At 37.4% G+C, this 20,209-nt stretch overlaps 1 protein-coding gene and 1 long non-coding RNA gene across 2 annotated transcripts in view; one reads left to right on the top strand and one right to left on the bottom strand.

Annotated features, from left to right (window-relative positions):
* MALRD1 (MAM and LDL receptor class A domain containing 1) overlaps positions 1 to 20,209 on the bottom strand; it is a 768,730-nt gene that overhangs the window by 655,672 nt on the left and 92,849 nt on the right. Inside the window, exons 13-15 of the mRNA XM_045062650.1 lie at positions 15,083 to 15,256; positions 4,843 to 4,963; positions 2,512 to 2,652 (exon numbers count right to left, since the gene is read on the bottom strand). Of these exons, the coding sequence (XP_044918585.1) occupies positions 2,512 to 2,652; positions 4,843 to 4,963; positions 15,083 to 15,256 (436 nt within the window). The remainder of the gene's footprint in view (positions 1 to 2,511; positions 2,653 to 4,842; positions 4,964 to 15,082; positions 15,257 to 20,209) is intronic.
* On the top strand, positions 5,940 to 13,217 carry LOC109501347. Its single transcript, XR_002743669.2, has 4 exons — positions 5,940 to 6,432; positions 7,379 to 7,569; positions 10,619 to 10,682; positions 12,931 to 13,217. It is a non-coding gene; the product is annotated as an uncharacterized LOC109501347 (long non-coding RNA).

Here is a 20,209-nt window from a genome sequence, read left to right as displayed (position 1 = left end):
AAGATCCATAGTTTTAGGACCAATTTATTGGTACTATAGTTTGAAAGAACGTTCTTAGGCATTATACAGTCCTCTGCTACCAGAATGGCAATTATTTAGAGGAAGAGTACATATCCAAAAAGAATTTAGTAAAGGAATGTCTTCAACACACTCCTGTTCCTGTCTTTTGAGTTCTATCTTGCATTTATTTCAAATTCTATACTCCAACACAGCAAAACTGAGGGTTACAGAGGTCTCTTCATTTTTTTTTTCCTACTGTTTTAAAGCTAATCTGGTTTGCTTTCAAGCACAAGTCATTTCAGTTGTACAGAGGTCTCCATTCTGGTTGTCTTCATTAAACAATATTCACCCGAGTAGTGCGCACTTTACATTCAGAGAGTAAATACGTACGTTGACCCAAGGTCAACCACAGTTAGGAAGCTGATGATCCTTTTTCTGATGTATAGCCCAAAGGTCAATAGTAGGTCGTCTTTTAGTTTTGCTGATTGTTTCCTTCACTGTGCAGAAGCTTTTTATTTTGATGTAGTCCTAATACTTCGTTTTTGCTTTTGTTTCCCTTGCCTCAGGAGACATCTAGAAAAATGTTGCTACAGCTGATGTCCAAGACATTACTGTCTGTGCTCTCTTCTAGGATTTTTATGGTTTCAAGTCTCACATTTAGGTCTTTAATCCATTTTGAGTTTATTTCTGTGTATGGAGTAAGAAAGTGGTCAGTTTCATTCTTTTGCACATAGCCATCCAGCTTTCTCAACACAATTTGGTGAAGAGATGGTCTTTTTCCCGTTAAATTTTGTTGCCCCTTTTATCAAAGATTAACTGACCACATAATTGTGGGTTTATTTCTGGGTTTTCCATTCTGTTCCATTGATCTGTGTGTCTATTTTTGTGCCAGCACCATACTATTTTGATTACTATAACTTTGTAATATAAGTTGAAGTCCAGAATTGTGATACTTTCAGCTTTCTTTTTCAAAAGAAAAACAGGTCTGTTCGAGGTCTTTAGTAGTTCCAGATAAATTTTGGGATTTTTGGTTCTAGTTCTGCAAAAAATGCTGTTACAATCTTGATAGGGACCATATTAAATCTGCTACTTTGGGTAGCATAGACATTTCAATAATATTTGTTCTTCTAATCCATGAGCATAGGATGTCTTTCCATTTCTTTGTGTTGTCTTCAATTTCTTTCATCAATGTTTTATAGTTTTATAGTCTTTCCCATGCTTGGTTAGGTTTATTCCTAGGTATCTTATCATTTTTGGTACAACCTCCTGAATGGGAGAAGATAGTTGCAGATAACATATCCAATAAAGGGTTAGTACCCAAAATATCACCCATCATCAGGGAAATGCAAATCAAAACTATGAGATATCATGTCATATCTGTCAGAGTAGTTAAAATCAAAAACAGAGGAAACAAGTGTTGGCGAAGACGTGGAAAAAGGAACCCTTTTTTCACGCACTGTTGACAGGTATGCAAACCGATGTAGCCGCTGTGGAGAACAGTATGGAGGTTCCTCTAAAAGGTAAAAATAAAACTACCCTATGATCCAGCAATCACACTACTGGGTATTTACCCAAAGAATACAAAAACACCAATTCGAAGGGACATATGCACCCCTAGGTTTATAGCAGCATTATTTACAATAGTCAAACTACGGAAGCAGCCCAAGTGTCCACTGATTGATGAATGAATAAAAAAGATGCGGTATATTCGTACTCATATTTGTTCTATATTTATTCAGCCATAAAAAGGAATGAAATCTTGCCACCTGCAGTGACATGGATGAAGCTAGAGAGTATAATGCTACGTGAAATAAGTCAGAGAAAGACAAATACCATATGATTTCACACATATGTGGAATTTAAGAAACAAAACAAATGAGCAAAGAAATAAAAAGAGAAAGGAACAAACCAAGAAACAGACTCTTAGCTGCAGAGAACAAACTGATGGTTACCAGAAGGGAGGCAGATGGGGAGATGGTGAAATAGACAATGGGGATTAAGGAGTACACTTGTTGTGCTGAGCACCTAGTGATGTATGGAAATCTTGAATCACTATATTGTACAACTGAAACTAATATAACACTGTATTTTAACTATACTGGAATTTTTTTTAAACGTCAATAGTAGCCTAATACTATGTCACAATGACTACATTGTTCACCTCATTTCATCCCATTAAGGAGGAATTTTTATCAACTCACATCATCACAGGAAGGGTAAGTACAATAGGTATTTGAGAAAGACCACATTCACACAACTTTTATTATAGTACACTGTTATAATTGTTCTATTTTATTATTATTGTTCATCTCTTCCTGTGCCTAATTTATAACTTAAACTCTATCATAGATACATATGTATAGGAAAAAACATAGAATATACAGGATTTGGTACTATCTGTGGTTTGAGGCATCCACCGGGGGTCTTGGAATGTATCCTCTATGGATAAGTGGGGACCACGGTGCACATAAATCTTAGCCAAATGACTAAGTGATTAAAGTACTGACTCACCACAGTTGGCTTCATCTGCTCCATTTGGGGAATCAGATGTAAAATCACAGAACTTGCTGGATGAAATAGAGCCTGCATCCTCACGTGGCACAAATCCAGCTTCAACATTAAGAGATGGAGAGGATAACACATACTCTTCCCCTTCAGCGAATAAATGGAATGTATAATTGCTTTATGAATACTAGTTTTTAAATATGCTAAGCACACAGAAGCAAGATAAAAAGGCCAAATCAGAATTCTGTTTTCATCCCGTGGATGGTGCTTCAAATGTATACATAAGGCACTAAGAATTGCTCTTAACTGTTATAGCCATTTGCATGCTGATTAAAGCCTTCCAAGGCTTTAATTCAAACACAGGGTCTAGGTAAATCTCTGGCCATTCTGCCCCACAAATATAACATAATTCATTACCAGTGGGACTTGCCTTATTGTTTAATGCCTATTCTAGTGCCATCCCTAAGTTTCTGCCGGGTAATAACACTAAATTCTACAAGAGAGATCTTATAATTACCTATTGAACAAATTCACACAAACAGTAAAAAAGGTTTTTGGTTTTTTTTTTTTTCTCTTTGTGTAAAACAATTGGCCTTTCAGGAAAAAGTCATAAAATTTCGTCCTAATTAGAATTATGCTCTAACTTGGGGCACCTGAGTGGCTCAGTCAGTTAAGCGTCTGACTTCGGCTCAGGTCATGATCTCACAGTCCATGAGTTCCAGCCCCAAGATGGGCTCTGTGCTGACAGCTCAGAGCGTGGAGCCCACTTCAGATTCTGTGTCTCCCTCTGTCTCTGCCCCTCCCCAGCTCACACTCTGTCTCTCTCTATCCTTAAAAACTAAATAAACATCAAAAAAAAATTTTTTTTAAATATTTATGCTCTAACCAACTAAGATGATACTTGGATCGAAGAACACATAAACTGAGTTTTGATTTACTTTCTGAAAAGATTTCTCTGTCCGTGAGATCAAGTACTCTCAGAGACTTCCGCTAATGTTAATTTTAGTGATAATTTAAAACTTTTAACCACATTGTTGCCTCCAGTTGCATTCTCTTCAATGTCAACTTTCTGCGATTCCAATTCTGGTCATGTGGTATTTGATTCGGGGAAGGAAAATGCTAATCAAATAACATAAATAAGGTAATTCTGGTTAAACCCTCAAAAACATTAATCATTAAATCTGTTGCTTTGCACTCCTCAATGTCTATATCAAAACCACTACACATACAGAGCTTAGAAAGGTTTACTGTAAGTTCAGAACACATGTTCTGAATAAATATATGGCACCATATAAAGTTAGTGCACAGACTTGTACAATCTTACCAGTGAAAGATGTCTTTAGAAAAAAGGACTACTAATTAAAATTCTTCAATCCAGTTCTCAATCCAGGACTGTTTCTCCTATATTATCCTTGATTACTGCACTTGGTTCCTGGAAGAGTGCTACTCTTCCATTTACTAAGTATGTTGTTTAATGAAACATAACTTCAGAATGTGATGTGCCTGATTTCCAAATGCAAATAATATTCGTGTATACAGACAAAAAATAAATAAATAAAGTGTGATGGTTTGCAGGCAAAATCTTTAATGTTGTCTATTTACTCCCTCTGGAGTAGGAGGGATCAAAGGCATCAGTGTTAGGATGACAAAGTATCCACAGGCATAATGTATGCTGTTTCAACCCATTCTCAGAGCCAAAATAATGGTTGGACTTTCAAAAATGCTTATATGATTTTTATGACAATCTTTCTGTACCTTAATTGAAATGGTCTATGAAATATTTAGTCAAAGAATTAGCCAAACTCCATCTGTTACTTGAAAATACTATGTTCTGAATTTAAACAGAGAATTTTAGGGTCAGCATTTAAATTTTTGGCTGGCCTTAAATTACTTTTCCAAACCCAGTAAGTTTTTTTCTTTTTTAACTCCTAGGTAATTCTGAAACATGAATTTCTCAATATTTTCATTTGAAGTGCCAAACAAAATTAGGATAGAATTGTTACATAAGTGTTTTTATAATACGCAAAATAATTAAAATTCTTTCATAATTTTATAACTAAAAAACCGCATGTGACAGTTTTAGCCACAAGGATAGAATATTATTGGAAGGGTCTCTAAAGCCTAGACTGTGAAACAGCACATACATATTTCAAAAATATGTTTCGGTTTTGAAGGATATGTGATATAATCCACATCTTGGTATTAGCTATTAGTGAGCCATATTACTGAAGGACTCTAATATATTTTAAATTTTGGTATCAGGAGGAACTAATTATTTTAATGTTTAAAACTGCAGGAACTACAAAAAAAAAAAAAAAAAAAAAAAAAACAACTCACCTTTCTTTAGTATGCTGGTACCTGGAAGTGACTTATCTGAAATTTCACATTCCTGAGATATACTGATGTCATCTAGAGCAACAGTAGCATTTGATGATAAAACAGTAGCTTCTAAAATCAACTATAATTACAGAAAAACAAATCATTAAAAATATACCATAAGTGTCTTACAATCCTATATCTTTGTGTAGAGAAGCTCATTTGCATCTGTCCCACCTTTCAACCTAATTTTAGAAAACCTTTTTGGCCAGAACATTCAAATTATAAATTTATAAAGTCATAATGGCTCTGACAGCATCTTATGTAACCTTAATGTCTTAGGTAACCTTGTTTCAATTAAAAGTTGAAACATTCATCACGACTGAAGGGTTGCCTTCCCATTGGAGCCATTAAGAGTCATATGCATTTAAAATGAGCTCTTTGGGGTAATCAACTGTGTGGTTTACAACTCAATTTAATTGAGATATGAATTCATTTGTAATGGGTCTGCTGGAGGCAGTGATTCGTTTTCGAATCAGAATATTTAAATACTTATATTATGTATACATATAGAGAAACCCACTTAATGAGGTAAAACAGAATCAATAACCACATAGAGTAGTTAATATTCATAAATTAAAACACTCAGAGGCATTTAAATTTAATTTATTCTAACACTCTGAATAATGACTGATATAATTTGTTTTCTTTCTTGTTAATCACATTATTCTGTTGTTAATCCAGCATTTTTAAAAAAGAGAGAGAGAAATTATGTCTGGAGTCTTAAAGATATGTAGTGGGACTGCCAGTCTAGGACACCGTAGGTGACCCATCCCCATCTTATCAGCAAAGACCTCAGATTCCAATGATCTTACAATTTACTTGGTGTGATGCATTAACAACTCAACTACACCGCAAGTGCTCTACAAAGACACACGTATGTATAAGATACTAGAAGCATCAAAGAAAAACACTTCATTATTTCTGTCAAGCAGGTGAGACAAAATATGAAAAAAAAGTTGGTAAAAATATTAATTACCTAATAGCCAATAATTAATTACCTCAGTTGCAACTGCTGTTTCAGATTTTGTTGGAGAAACTGGTAACGTTACAAGCAAAAGCAAGGAGATGTGAAAGTGTATGGTAATAATTTAGAACGCTCTGGGTGAACGGCTCGCTCCGGAGCACATATACTAGAACACTCTGGGTGTTGTAGGATTATGGGGTTCCAGACATGCTTTCTCAAAATATGGCACACCTTGGCATATTGCATACTTCAAGTTGGAGGAATTTAAGAATTGGCATGTGCAGGACCTGACTTTCTGATCGCATCCTGAAGCAGATCGTAATGCCTTCATGGAAGAGGTGCCCGCCCTCCCTATAACTGGAGGAAAGGAGCATCCTTATTTGGGAAAACAAAACGACACACACACAGAGGAATCTGGATGAACAAGCCTTGCTAAGTTTCTCCCTGTTTACTACACACAGCTCACACTCTTTGCCCTATCACACCTTTCCACGGCTGTCCACTCTTCATCAAACCTCGTGTAAAAGGCTCAGGATTAACTGCTTCTTAAGGTCTTTCTGTCTTTATTAAGGCTCCAGTGTCAGGTAAGATTTACATTAAATAATTTTGTACATTTTCTCCTTCAGTGTGCTTTGTTAGTTTAATTTTCAGACCCAGCAAGGAACAGTTGGAGGGAAACATTTTCCTCCCACACGTAGAAGGATTTTAAGAAAGCGATGAATTAAGTAATAGGAGGAACAAACTGACTGCATTAACTGGTGCAGCCCAACTAGAGGGCAAGTTGATGCCATCTATTAAAAAGAAAAACAGCACACACTACAAAGATTAAGCTCACTTCTCAGCATTCATGCTAGAGAGACATTCATACGAATACACATGAAGGCCTGTCCTGGAATGTTTACTTCAATGTTGCTTCTGATAGCAAATGAATAAAAAATGTAAACGCGAATCAAAAAATAAATAAATGGCTGGTTATATGAACCATGGATTACCATGCCCGTTAAAAATAATATCTATGTGCTAATATGGAAAGAACCTTAATATGTGTTTCTCAGTGAAAAATTAAATTATACAAAAAAGTTTATAGTATGATTCTACTAGGCTAAAATCATAATGGTTTTGATTTCTAGATATATGTAGTGCATACATATATATTACATAAATAGAACAGAGTCCAGAAGTAAAAATAAACTAATGTCTATACTAACCTCGAGATAAAGACTCCGCGGTCAGGAGGGACTATTGCCTTATCTGCAATTTCTGATACTTTATAATGAGATGTATATAATTTTAATGATTTTTCAAATTCTGATTAGAACTGGGGGTTTTTTTTGTAGATTCTTAACCAACTAACAAATTTAGACTTCATAAAAATGCAGAAAATAATAACAGGTTTTAAAAAAGGATGTTGAGGTAACATATACAGGCACTGCAATAGAGAAATACAGTATGCTGAACGGCATTAAGTTATTGTAATTTATTTTGGACAGTTCTAACTTTGAAACTTTTTTTCCTTTTATTCATTATTAGAATTCATCTTGAACTAAAGTCAACTAAAATACAGATGCTTAATTCTTCGGACTCATTAGACAAGCCCGTATTGACCATCATAATTTTTCAGGCTCATTACCTTTATTGACCACCATATTTGAAGCTCTACACAACTTAAAGGAAAGCTGAAGAAAAGAATGTTTCGGGTATTTCTCCGTGCCTCTAGAGAGGTACATGTTCCTATTCTTTGAATAAAGTGGGTGGGGCCCTGGGACAAGTTGAAACAGCACTATGGAATAGGTCTGTTCGATACGGTTATATCTTTTTGTCTGAAGGGAACCACTAGACTTTTGAACATTCATACTAAAATGTTAGTATAATATTTTACTTCAAAAGCCAAATAAAAATGATTTTAGGTCATCTACACCTCTGCTTGCTTACTTCTATAGAATTAAATTCAGAACTATAAAATGAAAAATTATAATTCTACCATGAATTAAAACCTTCCACATTTAAAAAGAAAGATGATCCCTTCCTGTAAAAATGTATCTTGGGGCGCCTGGGTGGCGCAGTCGGTTAGGCGTCCGACTTCAGCCAGGTCACGATCTCGCGGTCCGTGAGTTCGAGCCCCGCGTCAGGTCTGGGCTGATGGCTCGGAGCCTGGAGCCTGCTTCCGATTCTGTGTCTCCCTCTCTCTCTGCCCCTCCCCCGTTCATGCTCTGTCTCTCTCTGTCCCAAAAATAAATAAAAAATGTTGAAAAAAAAATAAAAATAAAAATAAATTGTTTAAAAATGTATCTTATATCTATAAATAATACCATCTGATGATTCCAAAATCATCTTGGCTATTTCTATTTTGTATTGCTTGTTTCAGCTAAGCTGATCTTTTGATTTGTGACCAAAAGCAGTTCCTTTTGGGAAAATACAGAACCAATTAATAATCAGTAAATGAGAAAGAGTTCACTCAGAAGAAATGTTTCAACCATGGGTATTTTAACCATGAATGAAGGAAAAGCGAAAACTTCATTTTGGAAGATTCTCAAGCAAATTTTGAGAATTTAAATTTCAAGGGATGGGCAGAGGTCTCTCCTTTCTAAAACTATTTTTCAGGATCTTCCTGATACTTGTTTTATTCAGTGTTATTATATTACTCCCTGAAAAAGCAAAATCATTTCTTGCTTTTGCTTTCAGGAACCAAACAACCTATAAATGTTGCTTATAACCAAGTGATTACTTTTTACATCTGAAAGGCCAAGGTAAGCCTTTCCAGAGAAATACTCAACTAGCACATTGAGATTTTGATTCTTTGATACCTTGTTTTAAAAGAAAAAGGACTGGGGCACCTGGGTGGCGCAGTCGGTTAAGCGTCCAACTTCAGCCAGGTCACGATCTCGCGGTCTGTGAGTTCGAGCCCCGCGTCAGGCTCTGGGCTGATGGCTCAGAGCCTGGAGCCTGTTTCCGATTCTGTGTCTCCCTCTCTCTCTGCCCCTCCCCCGTTCATGCTCTGTCTCTCTCTGTCCCAAAAATAAATAAACGTTGAAAAAAAAAAAATAAAATAAAATAAAATAAAATAAAATAAAATGGACTAACAAAAACAAAAACAAAAAAAAAAAATACAAATCTAAGAGGAAATGGAGAATGTAGGATTATACCAAGTAAAGAAAAACTGGAATATAGCAAGTTTTGAATGATGGTGCTATCAATAGTAAGAGGAACCACAAACTTCTCTAAAGCTTACTACATACCAAGAACACCCACTTATTTTAGCCTTGTGAAGACGGTGTTATTTTCATCCTCATTTTAAAGCAAAAGAAACAGAAGTTTCAGAGGTAAAGCAATTGGTTGAAGGTCACACATCTAATAAGAAAAATATGTAACCTGAGCCATTAATGATTATGCTATACTGCATTGCCAGAATAAAATAAAAAGATAACTGGCCTTTAGCAGATACTGCAAAAGAGAGCTGTCTGGTGAAACAATATTCAGTGCAGTCCTAAATTAAGAAGGCCGAGGACACTGTAACGTTACAGAGACTAGACCAGCTTTTACTATTGTATTATAAATCTTACTCTTCCCTGAATCTTCAAATAATGTCAGGAAATTGCTATTGATTTATACCATGGACTGATACAGACTGAACATGGCATCAATCATTGTGGAAAATTTCACAAAAGGGTTGTTTTAAAATGAAGTCTAAAATATGACACAATTATGTATTAATAGGAAACTCAGAGTAAATCAGCTGGAAATCAATGGGCAGTACTCAGAAGAAGTACCACCTTTAGATATTAAAACTAAGAACAGCAGTTAGCGGGGAAAGAAAGTGTAAATGAAACGAATAGATTTCTGTAAAAGCTCAACATACCGAGCAAGCAGGCCAACTTAAAACTTAGTAAGATTCTTCTCAATTTTTCAAGTTTTAAGTTTAATTTGACTTCCATTCTTCCAACAAAAACCACACAGGAAATGGAGAGAATATTGAAATGTTATTAATTTGCTGTTCTTAAGGAATAAAGAGTCAGCTTTCTCTTTTTCCACCAGGAAGAATGAAAGACCTACCTAAGTAGGGGTGTTTATTCCTAAGAAACTCAAAGTGATTTGTACTCTGCTGTGATGTCTACCAGAAACAGTAAAAGGACCACACTGCACCAGAAGTTCATGGCTTGAAGGGCACACAGAGGTCGGACAGTTTGATGCCTTTCTCCTTTCCAGTGTTCGGATTGGATTACACTGTATAAATATATTCAGAGGTTAGTCACATGGCAGGATAACTAGGTGCTAAGGTCACTCTTAAACGACTCAGTCTACTAAAGTGCCAAAGAAGCTGGTTTCCAAGATATAAACTTTAAATATTTGAATATTTAAAAGCTAGACTATTTGTAGGTAGAGTACCTTCTGTTTTTGTTGTTGATAAAAGAATGAAGGAGAATTGCAGCGACCTAAGGACGCCTGTGTGGCTAAGTAAGGTAAGTGTCCGACTCTTGATTTCAGCTCAGATAATGATCTCAAGGTTTGTGAGACTGAGCTCCGCATCGGTCTTTGCACTAACAGTGCAAAGCCTGCTTGGGATTCTCTCCCTCTTCTCTCCCTGCCCCTCCCCCTGTTCACGTTCTCTCTCGCTCTCGCTCTCTCTCTCGCTCTTTTGCTTTCTCTCTCAAAATAAATAAACATTAAAAAAAATTGCACCTACCTAGAATCCTTATGCATATATCGTATTTTTAAAATGCATTTACAGAAATCAGATTAAAGCCAACATAATATCTGCAATTTTTTTTCCAGCAGAGGACAAGGAAAAGAAATGGGTACAAAGAGGACAAAAGCTGTATTTCTCACATGCAAACAGGTATTATCATTGTAAGCAAACAAAATGCGAACAGTTCGTTCGTGGTGTGAACACAAAGATGTTTGCCTCGCTCTGCACTTTCTCCTTGTTTGAAATGTTTAATACACGTGTAATAATAATGTATTAAGTACTACCACGTGCATATTAGTTGTATTAACTACAACTAATCTTGAGTGACTATCAGTGTATGACTGTGTATTTTTACATATCATGTGTTTGTGTGTCTGTATAAAATCTGGACTGATTCACATCAAAATATGAACACGGGCCAGCGATTCCTTATCTCAAGTATTTGGGGCCAGCTGGGTTTTGAACTTTGAATAGTTCAGAGCGGAGAATGTTAATCTAACACATACTGTGTGTATCACATGATACTCTCACGGAGATCGGGGTGGCACTACATGCAAACAGCTCACTAAATGAACTCTTCAGGGGAGGTCATGTGTGATCTCTAAATTCGTTTTTCAAAAGCTTACTGTTCTCCAAATTTTAATTTTCCAAATTGTTGATTAGAGATCGTGGACCCATAACGGGCTTCTTAATGATGAAAGCTGAGAAGATTCTTATTTTTCTTTTAACTCACCTGCAGTTTCTAAAACAAATGTGTCCTACAGCCACGTAACAGGATTAAGGGGGACAGAAGCGGAGACTATAAAAACTTCTCCAGGGTGAATTAAGACCGCGCAAGAACCCAGGACCATTCCCTCCCCTCAAAAGCCACCACAATTAAAACTGAGGCTGATTGGTGTGGATTAGGATCCCCACCTGGAGAGAGAAGCCCACACAAGGTGCTGAGATGCCAGGAGAGGGATAAGGACACAGCAGAGCCAGGCTTATTTAGGAAGCATCACAAATTAGGGCACCTGGGTGATTCAGTGGGTTAAGCACCTGACTCCTGATTTTGGCTCAGGTCATGATCTCATGGTTGTGAGACTGAGCCCCTCAGCGGGCTCCATGTGGAGCATGGAGCCTGCCTGGGATTCTCTCTCTCTGTCCCTCCCCCAGTCATGCTCATCCGCAATCTCTCTCAAAAGAAACAAACATACTAAAAAAAAAAAAAAAAAAAAGACAGCATCACAAATCCACTGCTGCCAAATTATAAAATCCTATCAAACCACTGGTCAACCTACAAAGCAGTTAATACGCCCTGGGTAATAAAGAGTAATCTCACTTTGCGCTACAAAGCCAAACCAAACAAAAACCAGAACCCCAAAGGAAGAAATACTAAAGAGGAAAACAAAATGAACTGCTGAATCTCTTCAATAACGTGATGGGTTAATGAGTGCCTCCAGGCCTGGAAAGGAATGGCATGTATTTTAACTCAAAATATTTCTCAAATAACCAGTTCAGCAGAAGACATTCTGGTTTCATTTATTAAGATTTTTAGAGCAGTTTTAGGCTCACTGTAAAACTGAGGAGACGGTGCTGAGTTTTGTGCTCCACCCCCTGCCCCAACACATGCACAGCATCCCCATCATCATCTCCCATGAGCACGGGACATTTGTTACAACTGATGAGCCTCATAATCACCCAAAGTCCATTGTTTATATCGTGGTCCATTCTTGATGTTGCACATTCTGTAGGTTTGGACCAATGTAAAATAACGTTTATCCATAATCGTATTGTCATACAGAGTATTTTTACCACCCTAAAAAATCCTCTGTGCCCCATCTGTTCACCCCTCCTTTCTCCCTGCACCCCTCCAACCCCTGGCAACCACGGATCTTGTTATTGTCTCCCCAGTTTTGCCTTTTCCAGAATGCCATACAGTTGGACTCACAGAGCAAGGAGCCTTTTTTTTTTTTTTTTTTTTTTTAATTTTTTTTTAACGTTTTTTATTTATTTTTGGGACAGAGAGAGACAAAGCATGAATGGGGGAGGGGCAGAGAGAGAGGGAGACACAGAATCGGAAGCAGGCTCCAGGCTCTGAGCCATCAGCCCAGAGCCCGATGCGGGGCTCGAACTCACGGACCTCGAGATCGTGACCTGGCTGAAGTCGGACGCTTAACCGACTGCGCCACCCAGGCGCCCCGCAAGGAGCCTTTTCAGATTGGCTTCTTTCTCTTAGTAATATGCACCTGAGGTTCCCCTGTGTTTATTCATGAGTTGACAGCTCATTTCTTTTCAACACTGAATAATATTCCATTGTCTGGATGTATGACAGTTTATCCATTCACCTACTGAAGAACAGGGATGCTTCTAAGTTTGGGCAATCACAAGGAACTCATGAATAATTATTCATGTGCAGGTTTTTCTGTGGAGAAGGACATTCTAATTCCCAAGAAGTCAATTAACAATGGACTCTCAAAGATCTTCACAGTAAGTTTCATTCTAACCAAAAGCAAACCTAGTGAAAAAACTGTTAACACAGAATATAAATAACTGAAGCAAAGGATTGGATTGTTCTGATTTTGTCTGTCCTGTCACATGTGATGGGGATTGATGCTTAAATGATTCCATGACTGGCCTTTACTGCTTTCCTATGAAGAATCACTAGATTCATAGTATTTCTTTCCACCAAATATTGGAGGGGAATCATAAATACGATCCTTGAGAATCAGGGATTTTAGAGACCTTCACTGAGTGAAGCAGTTTCTAATCATAGAACCTAGAGTTCTGATGAAGAGGAGACTCCTCTTCCAAATAAAGAAGACTAATATTTCTTGAGTGCCTACTATTCCTAGACAACATCCAAGTGATAATCACAGGAATAATAATGGCTACCTTTGTGTGTTCACTCTATGCCAGAATACCCACTATGTGCTTTATGTGCATAAATCATTCAATCCTTACAGAAGTTCTATAAAGAATACTGACAGGAGTCCATACTTATTCCCTATTCCTCCAATTTCCAGGGACAGGAACTTCCCTGCAGTAACACTGCTGTTACTTACCCATGACTCTCCCATGCAGAGGAGGATCTAACCAATTAGTGATGTTAGAATAAGCCGGATGTGCTAAACATGCTCTTTGCCTCTCCTTCAACTCCCACTCCTAGATGCACGCGTCCTGATGCTAGCTCTGGCTAATAGGAAAAGGTTTCTCCCAAAGTGTGTGAGTCCTGGATTTCCCTGGCAGAGTCCGTTGTTCTCTGGGTGAATCTATTTATTCTGAGGTGAAGTGTTATTTAAACATATGGCTGAAAATTGTAAGGCATCTTCTCTAAAATTTTTACTCTCTGTTTGACATCTATATTTATCTTAACTGGTACAGAAATGAGGACCAATAAGGTATGTTATCAGGGGCTCCCAACACTCCAACAATGACCCTCCCCCCCATTCACAGAATGAACAAATGTAGAGGGATTAAGCACTTACCTCATGATTATACACCTGGCTTGAACCCCAGACTCCAGAGCCCATGTTCATGGCCACCATTTTAACTTTCTCTTTAATATGTGGACTCCCCAAAAGTACTGCTCTTACCATCACTATGTGTTTTCACAGATAGAGAAATGTGAGGCTCAAGGATGTAATTTGTAATTGCTTAGCAACCCATGAGCAGAACAGAGATCAGAACTCAGACCACCTTACTCCAAAAACTCTGTGTTTTCATCTATATTATATATATATATATATATATATATATATATATATAATCACTATAATCTATAATCTATATATAATCTATATATAATCTATAATCTATAATCTATAATCACTCCTTTCAAACGTCATCCAGAAGGTAGCCATGCCCATTTGGGCAGCCATTTGATTAACTACAGTTCCCTTCTTTTATTATTAGCCAAGAAAATGACACAAAAGGTTGATTAAAAGTCCTCGATATTGGGGCAGGTGGGTGGCACAGGCAGTTAAGCATCCAACACCTGAGTTTGGCTCAGGTAATGACCTCACAGCTCTTGAGGCTGAGACCCGATCGGGCTCTGCACTGACAGCACACAGAAGCTGCTCAAGATTCTCTCTCCCTCTCTCCCTCTCTCCCTCCCCCTCCCTGTCTTGTGTGTGCACTCTCTCTTTCTCTCTCTCAAATAAAAATCATTTTTTAAAAAAATCCTCAGTATCAATGGAAAGCAGAAAATAAAGCACCAGAATTAAAATGTGAGCATGGTCAGGTTTTTTCACTACCTCATATAATCCACCACCCTCACTTAAAAAATAAATATTTTCCTATTATTCTTCTCTTTGCCATGCCATCCTATTCAATTCTTTGTGTTCTTTTTTTCCTCCTATTCAATTCTTATCTCCACTTTTGCTAAGCCTCCACACATAAGTCTTGAGTACTCAAACCAGTTTAACATCTGTACTCATCCGATTGTGAATGTGCCTGTTTTATTACTATCTGAACAACTTATATGTGTTATGTATGTTGTTCTCTGAAAAAAGAAAGTAGTATTAAATTAGCATCCTCTGTTGAGTTGTATTGATTTCTTACGTGCTTACCTGAAAAGGTAGAGTAGATTCTCCAGGCTTCACATAGAGATTGATTTTTGCTTGTTTCCACTGAGATGTGGAGATTCCAATCAGATCACCTTGCTTTTGCAAATCCCCAGACAGTGATGTTCTTGTAAAAACCGAGAGATGTGAATGCCAAGACAAGTAATACCAAAATCGCACCTGTTGAAAATGTTTTTGAATGATATCAATATTCCAGTTACCTGTCTCCAGGAGCTTTTCTATAATTAAAAATATCACACCCATGGGGGAGGGGAAGGAAAAAAAAATGAGGTTAGAGTGAGAGACAGCCAAAGCATAAGAGACTCTTAAAAACTGAGAACAAACTGAGGGTTGATGGGCGGGTGGGAGGGAAGGAAGGGTAGGTGATGGGCATTGAAGAGGGCATCTTTTGGGATGAGCACTGGGTGTTGTATGGAAACCAATTTGACAATAAATTTCATATATTAAAAAATATATATATATCACCTACCATTCTGGTGTTCAATAGAATCTCCCCAATTCCCCTTTCCTCCAAACACGCAAGCCCAGCAAATGCTAACTCTGTCCTTTGCATTCTGCCCTTAAGAAAAGGCTCAGGGTAGCCCTACTATCTGGTAAAGCTGTTTAACACCTACTGTAAAGACGTCTACGGAAATGGGATACTAGCAACCAAGACAAGTTTGAGGACACGTATTTGTCCACATCACCACGGGCAGTTCCACTCTGCTTCCAGAGGAGGTTCCATGCTCTTTCCGTCTATGAAAGGACCTCTCTTGCTTCTCATGAATCGGGGAGGTACACATTCTTAGTGTACAAGATCAGGTTTGACTTATGTATTCCCTTTGCTGTCTTAAACAATAAACCAAAAAAAAAAGTTTTGTTGAAAAATTATTTTCTCAAATAAAACAAAACTGTAATGAGTACTTTTCATTAATTTCTTCTCATGGGGACATTATCAAAGAACTTGGGAGCTCCTATAATACTGTTAATTCATAATTTAATTCAAGTAAAGAAAACATCCTTTTTTGGGAGTGGGAGAGTGATCCTTTCACCTCCTAGTCATTATCAAAGATGACATAATTAATCTAAGGGTTTGACCAGTTAACTGGGTAGTAAAGAAAACGTAAAGAGAATTATTTTGGGTACTGACAGCAGTAGCAACAATATCGAATTCAGGACCCTCATTTATCAAATACATATTTAGTGAGCATTTACTAAGTAACAGGTACTGTGTGAGGCAGGACCAACCTCAATAACTGGATGATTCACTCTATAAAACATGTCAACAAAATCTCCATAAAAACAAGTTCAGACACAGGGCATTTTTTTTTTTTCTTTTTCTCATTAGGTCTTTGAAAAGTGCAGCCTTAGGATTCGAAGAAAACACAACGTTCAGAGATGAGGCCTCTCAGAAATAAAATCCTTCTCTTTGGATTAAAACAGACTCCTTTTCAGTTTCACCATATTTTAAATTCTTGGGTTTTTTTTTTTTCCTTCACTGCTATCGTTTTATTTTGTTACATGGACAGATTTTAGTACACGTATGGTCTACCCATTTATTTCATGGTTGGTACCAATTCCAGTGGAAATTAAAGGTGAAAAAGTTTTATATGCTCTTTTAAAAAGTTGTCCAGCTTTAAAAGATCAAGCATTCTCTGTTCCAATGTAGTGCACAGTTTTCCAGTGTCCACTTAATGGCCACAACTTGATCAAAAAATTCTTTCTGGCTATTCACTTCATTTTAGACATGACTACCATGCTCCCCTAAACTCAGGCAAGCAAGGCAGGTAAGTAAGAAATGTAAAGGCAAACAGAGTGTTTGATTAGATTTTATGGAAAGGGAGGATTTACGTTCCTCACGGACAATTAAATTTTAGATCCCTGCTAGAGTCTCAGCCTATTCCTAGCTTGTAAATATGCAAAACAGAGCTTTAAACTTAGTAGTACAAGAGATATGCATGCCCTATCAGAATTTCAAGCTGTCAAACTGTCATTCAGTACATCACCAGTGCTAAGGTATTTCAACAGTGTATTAAGAGTAAATACCAATGGGATCCATATTTCACAGGATAAGAGCTCAAGACTTATATTTAATTTACTACTTTAACAGACTTGGATTTGTAAAGAATTAAGGAGAATTCTTCAGCTTACTACAGACAAAGAAACCTTCCAAAGTTGTTTTTTTTTTTTTCAAATTTAACATTGGTAAGAGTGAAATCATTGAACAAAGTTATTAATACAGCTGTGATTTCAATAGGCACCTGTCAAGTGCACAAGCTCTGTGCCTTTCAATCTGCTACCCACTGGGAGTAGAACACTAAGTCATGAACGTCAAATCACCATGCGTGTCGCGAATTCCTTGCAGAATACATTACGGCAGTTTGTATTCAGATTTTGTTAATAGGTACTTTTTGGAAAAGAAGAAGAGGTGAGCAGGACTATTAGCATCAGTGCTTATGTAAACATCTGTAAACTTCACCAGAGAATGAAAAACACTGCTCTGTGTCAGAAAAGGTACAAAGCATTAGGTGTCCTTAGGGACTCCAGAGTTTTATGGGGGAGAATGAAAAGAAAAGGGAACAATTAACTAGAATGCATACAGTGGCAAAGATATGAACATAGTGTGGTTATTTACACACAAATTAATTAAAATGAAACCAAATGAAAGATCCACTTCCTCAATTATAGTCATTACAACATATGCTCAAGAGTTATATGTAGTGAGTTGCAACCATTCTGGACATAGCAAAGAAAAACTTCTATTATCATAGAAAATTCTATTAAACAGAACTACAAACACAGGTATGTTAAGATTATACCAACCATTTAAAATGTATTTACTACTTACAATTCTACAAGGAAATTATTTTTGTCATCCATGCCTGATTCAGTAAAAAGTAGTAAGATAAATGTTAATATTTATAAACGTTTTACTTCTCTTGGTTTTCACTAAGGCATGGTTTATATAGAGTATGACCGGGCAAGGCACTGAATTAGTGTATTCAGGACAATTTCATGTGGTTAAAAGAGCTTCCAACAAAGCAGTTCCTTTAATTGCAAATTGGAGAGGGAAAAAAAAGAGGGGGAAGCTCAAACTATTTTATTGGTTTTAATTGCATCCTCTGTGCATTATTTATATTTTTTAAAAATATCCAATCATCATTTTTGGATGATATGACATTTTGATGTCATATGATACGACATCATATGACAAATATCCAAGTCATCATTTCAGGTGACTTACGCTAATAGTTACGAGTACAGGTGAACAACTAAGCTTGCAAGGGTAATGGCCTTGGCTACACAACTTGCTCTTTGGTTCCTACAGTGCCCCGTGACATTCTCCGGAAGAGTGCCCAGCTCGACAAAGGAGTAATCAGGCTCTCTGATGCTTAACTCTGTGAAGTGACCTAACAGGGCATTATTTAAGAGTTTATTAAAATGATTTCTTCCTATTTGTTTCATTTGATTTTGGTCTGTGCCCAAATGAATCTCTACTCTTCAAAAATTCTGCTTCTTTCCTCAACTTCCCTAGAATCTTTCTTTCGACGGCTCCTCCGTCTTAGAACTCCTTGGCCGGATCTTCATGCCCCTTCTAAGCTGCATTCCAAATGCTTGGCTACCCTGCCTTCTCTGCCTCATATCGGACCCTGCCTAGTATGTGCAATACCTGTCTTATCTTCAAGATATAGAAGAAAGAAGAAGAAGGAGGAAAGGGAAAGGAAGAGAAGAGAAAAAAGAGGCAAGGAAAAGAGAAGAGAGAGGAGAGAGAAAAAAGAAGATATCTTTAGCTCCTCCAAACTCAGCTGGGAGTTAGATCCATGCTGGGAACGGGATCATTCATCACACACGCACACTCCCGCACACACACACCCGTAGTGATTTTTCTGACTCCTAGTCATAATTATGTTTTTGCCTGAGTATTCTTCCTTTGAATAAGCTTAATTAGAAGTTTAGAGTCTCCAGTAAAATATAATCTGTTGTCGGGGTGCCTGGGTGGCTCAGTCGGTTGAGCATCTGACTTCGGCTCAGGTTGTGATCTCGCAGTCAGTGAGTTTGAGCCCCGCGTCGGGCTCTGTGCTGACAGCTCAGAGCCTGGAGCCTGCTTCAGATTCTGTGTCTCCCTCTCTCTGCTCCTCCCCCAGTCATGCTCTGTCTCCCAAAGATGAACGCTAAAAAACAATTTTTTTTAAACATAATCTGTGGTTTTAATTTATATGATTAGCCTCTATGTGTTTTGCTCACGCACAGGTGGAGAGAGTACCTGCTCTATTTTCCCCCATACCCTGTTGTTTCCTCTAGAATCCATCCCATATGCTAACATCTATCCTTGGATTAAACAAAATGATCAGGGAACAAAGTGTGGGTTGCACCGTTCCAAGCCCCACTCCGTAATTACTTAATTTTTTTTCTTCTAAATTTCTCGTTGAATGTGAGTTCATCACTCTACTGGGAGAACATTACAAGACATGGTCTTTCAAAACTTGTTGAGAGAACTATTATAAGTGGATTATGATTGTTATGCTGTACTCACCCTCTTGGAGCACTTAACACCGAATTGCCATCGGAATCCCTAAAACCGACATTTCACTGGGGCAACCGCATATTTAGGTGGTCCCTATTGCATTCCAGGCATCCAGGCTGTGAGCAGGCAAGCAATGTGTGTGTACTGAGTCAGAGAAAGAAGGTTTACGTTGTGATCACCATGTACACTCAGGAGAGAATTCCCCAAAGAACTATTTTTGCTTTGTAATTTTTACCACCTTGAATCTAAACCAAATGATGGCTCATCTGTCTCTACTGGTTGCTGGAAAACTTAGTTCGAACGTGTAGCCTGGCTCTAATAAACTTTATTTGTGGGATCAACCCATCTCTTGCTTCATCTATCTTTTCCCTGGTATTCTCATTCACTTTTTAAAAAAATTACGATTTCTTTTGAATTCAAGAATATTAAAATAAGTGCAAAACAAGCTGAAATTTATTTTTTTTAAACAGATGAATATGCCAACTAGCTCGAAAGCAGAAGCTTTGTATTCTCAATCTTCCTGCTTCTGATGAATTGCGAAGTCCTAAAAGTAATTTAGTACAGTAACTCAAATATGAGAACTCAGAAAATATTAATACCTAGCACAA

Source organism: Felis catus, chromosome B4 (genome assembly GCF_018350175.1).
Source record: "Felis catus isolate Fca126 chromosome B4, F.catus_Fca126_mat1.0, whole genome shotgun sequence".
Taxonomy (NCBI): Eukaryota; Metazoa; Chordata; class Mammalia; order Carnivora; family Felidae; genus Felis; species Felis catus.
This window is presented reverse-complemented; position numbering and strand designations above follow the sequence as displayed.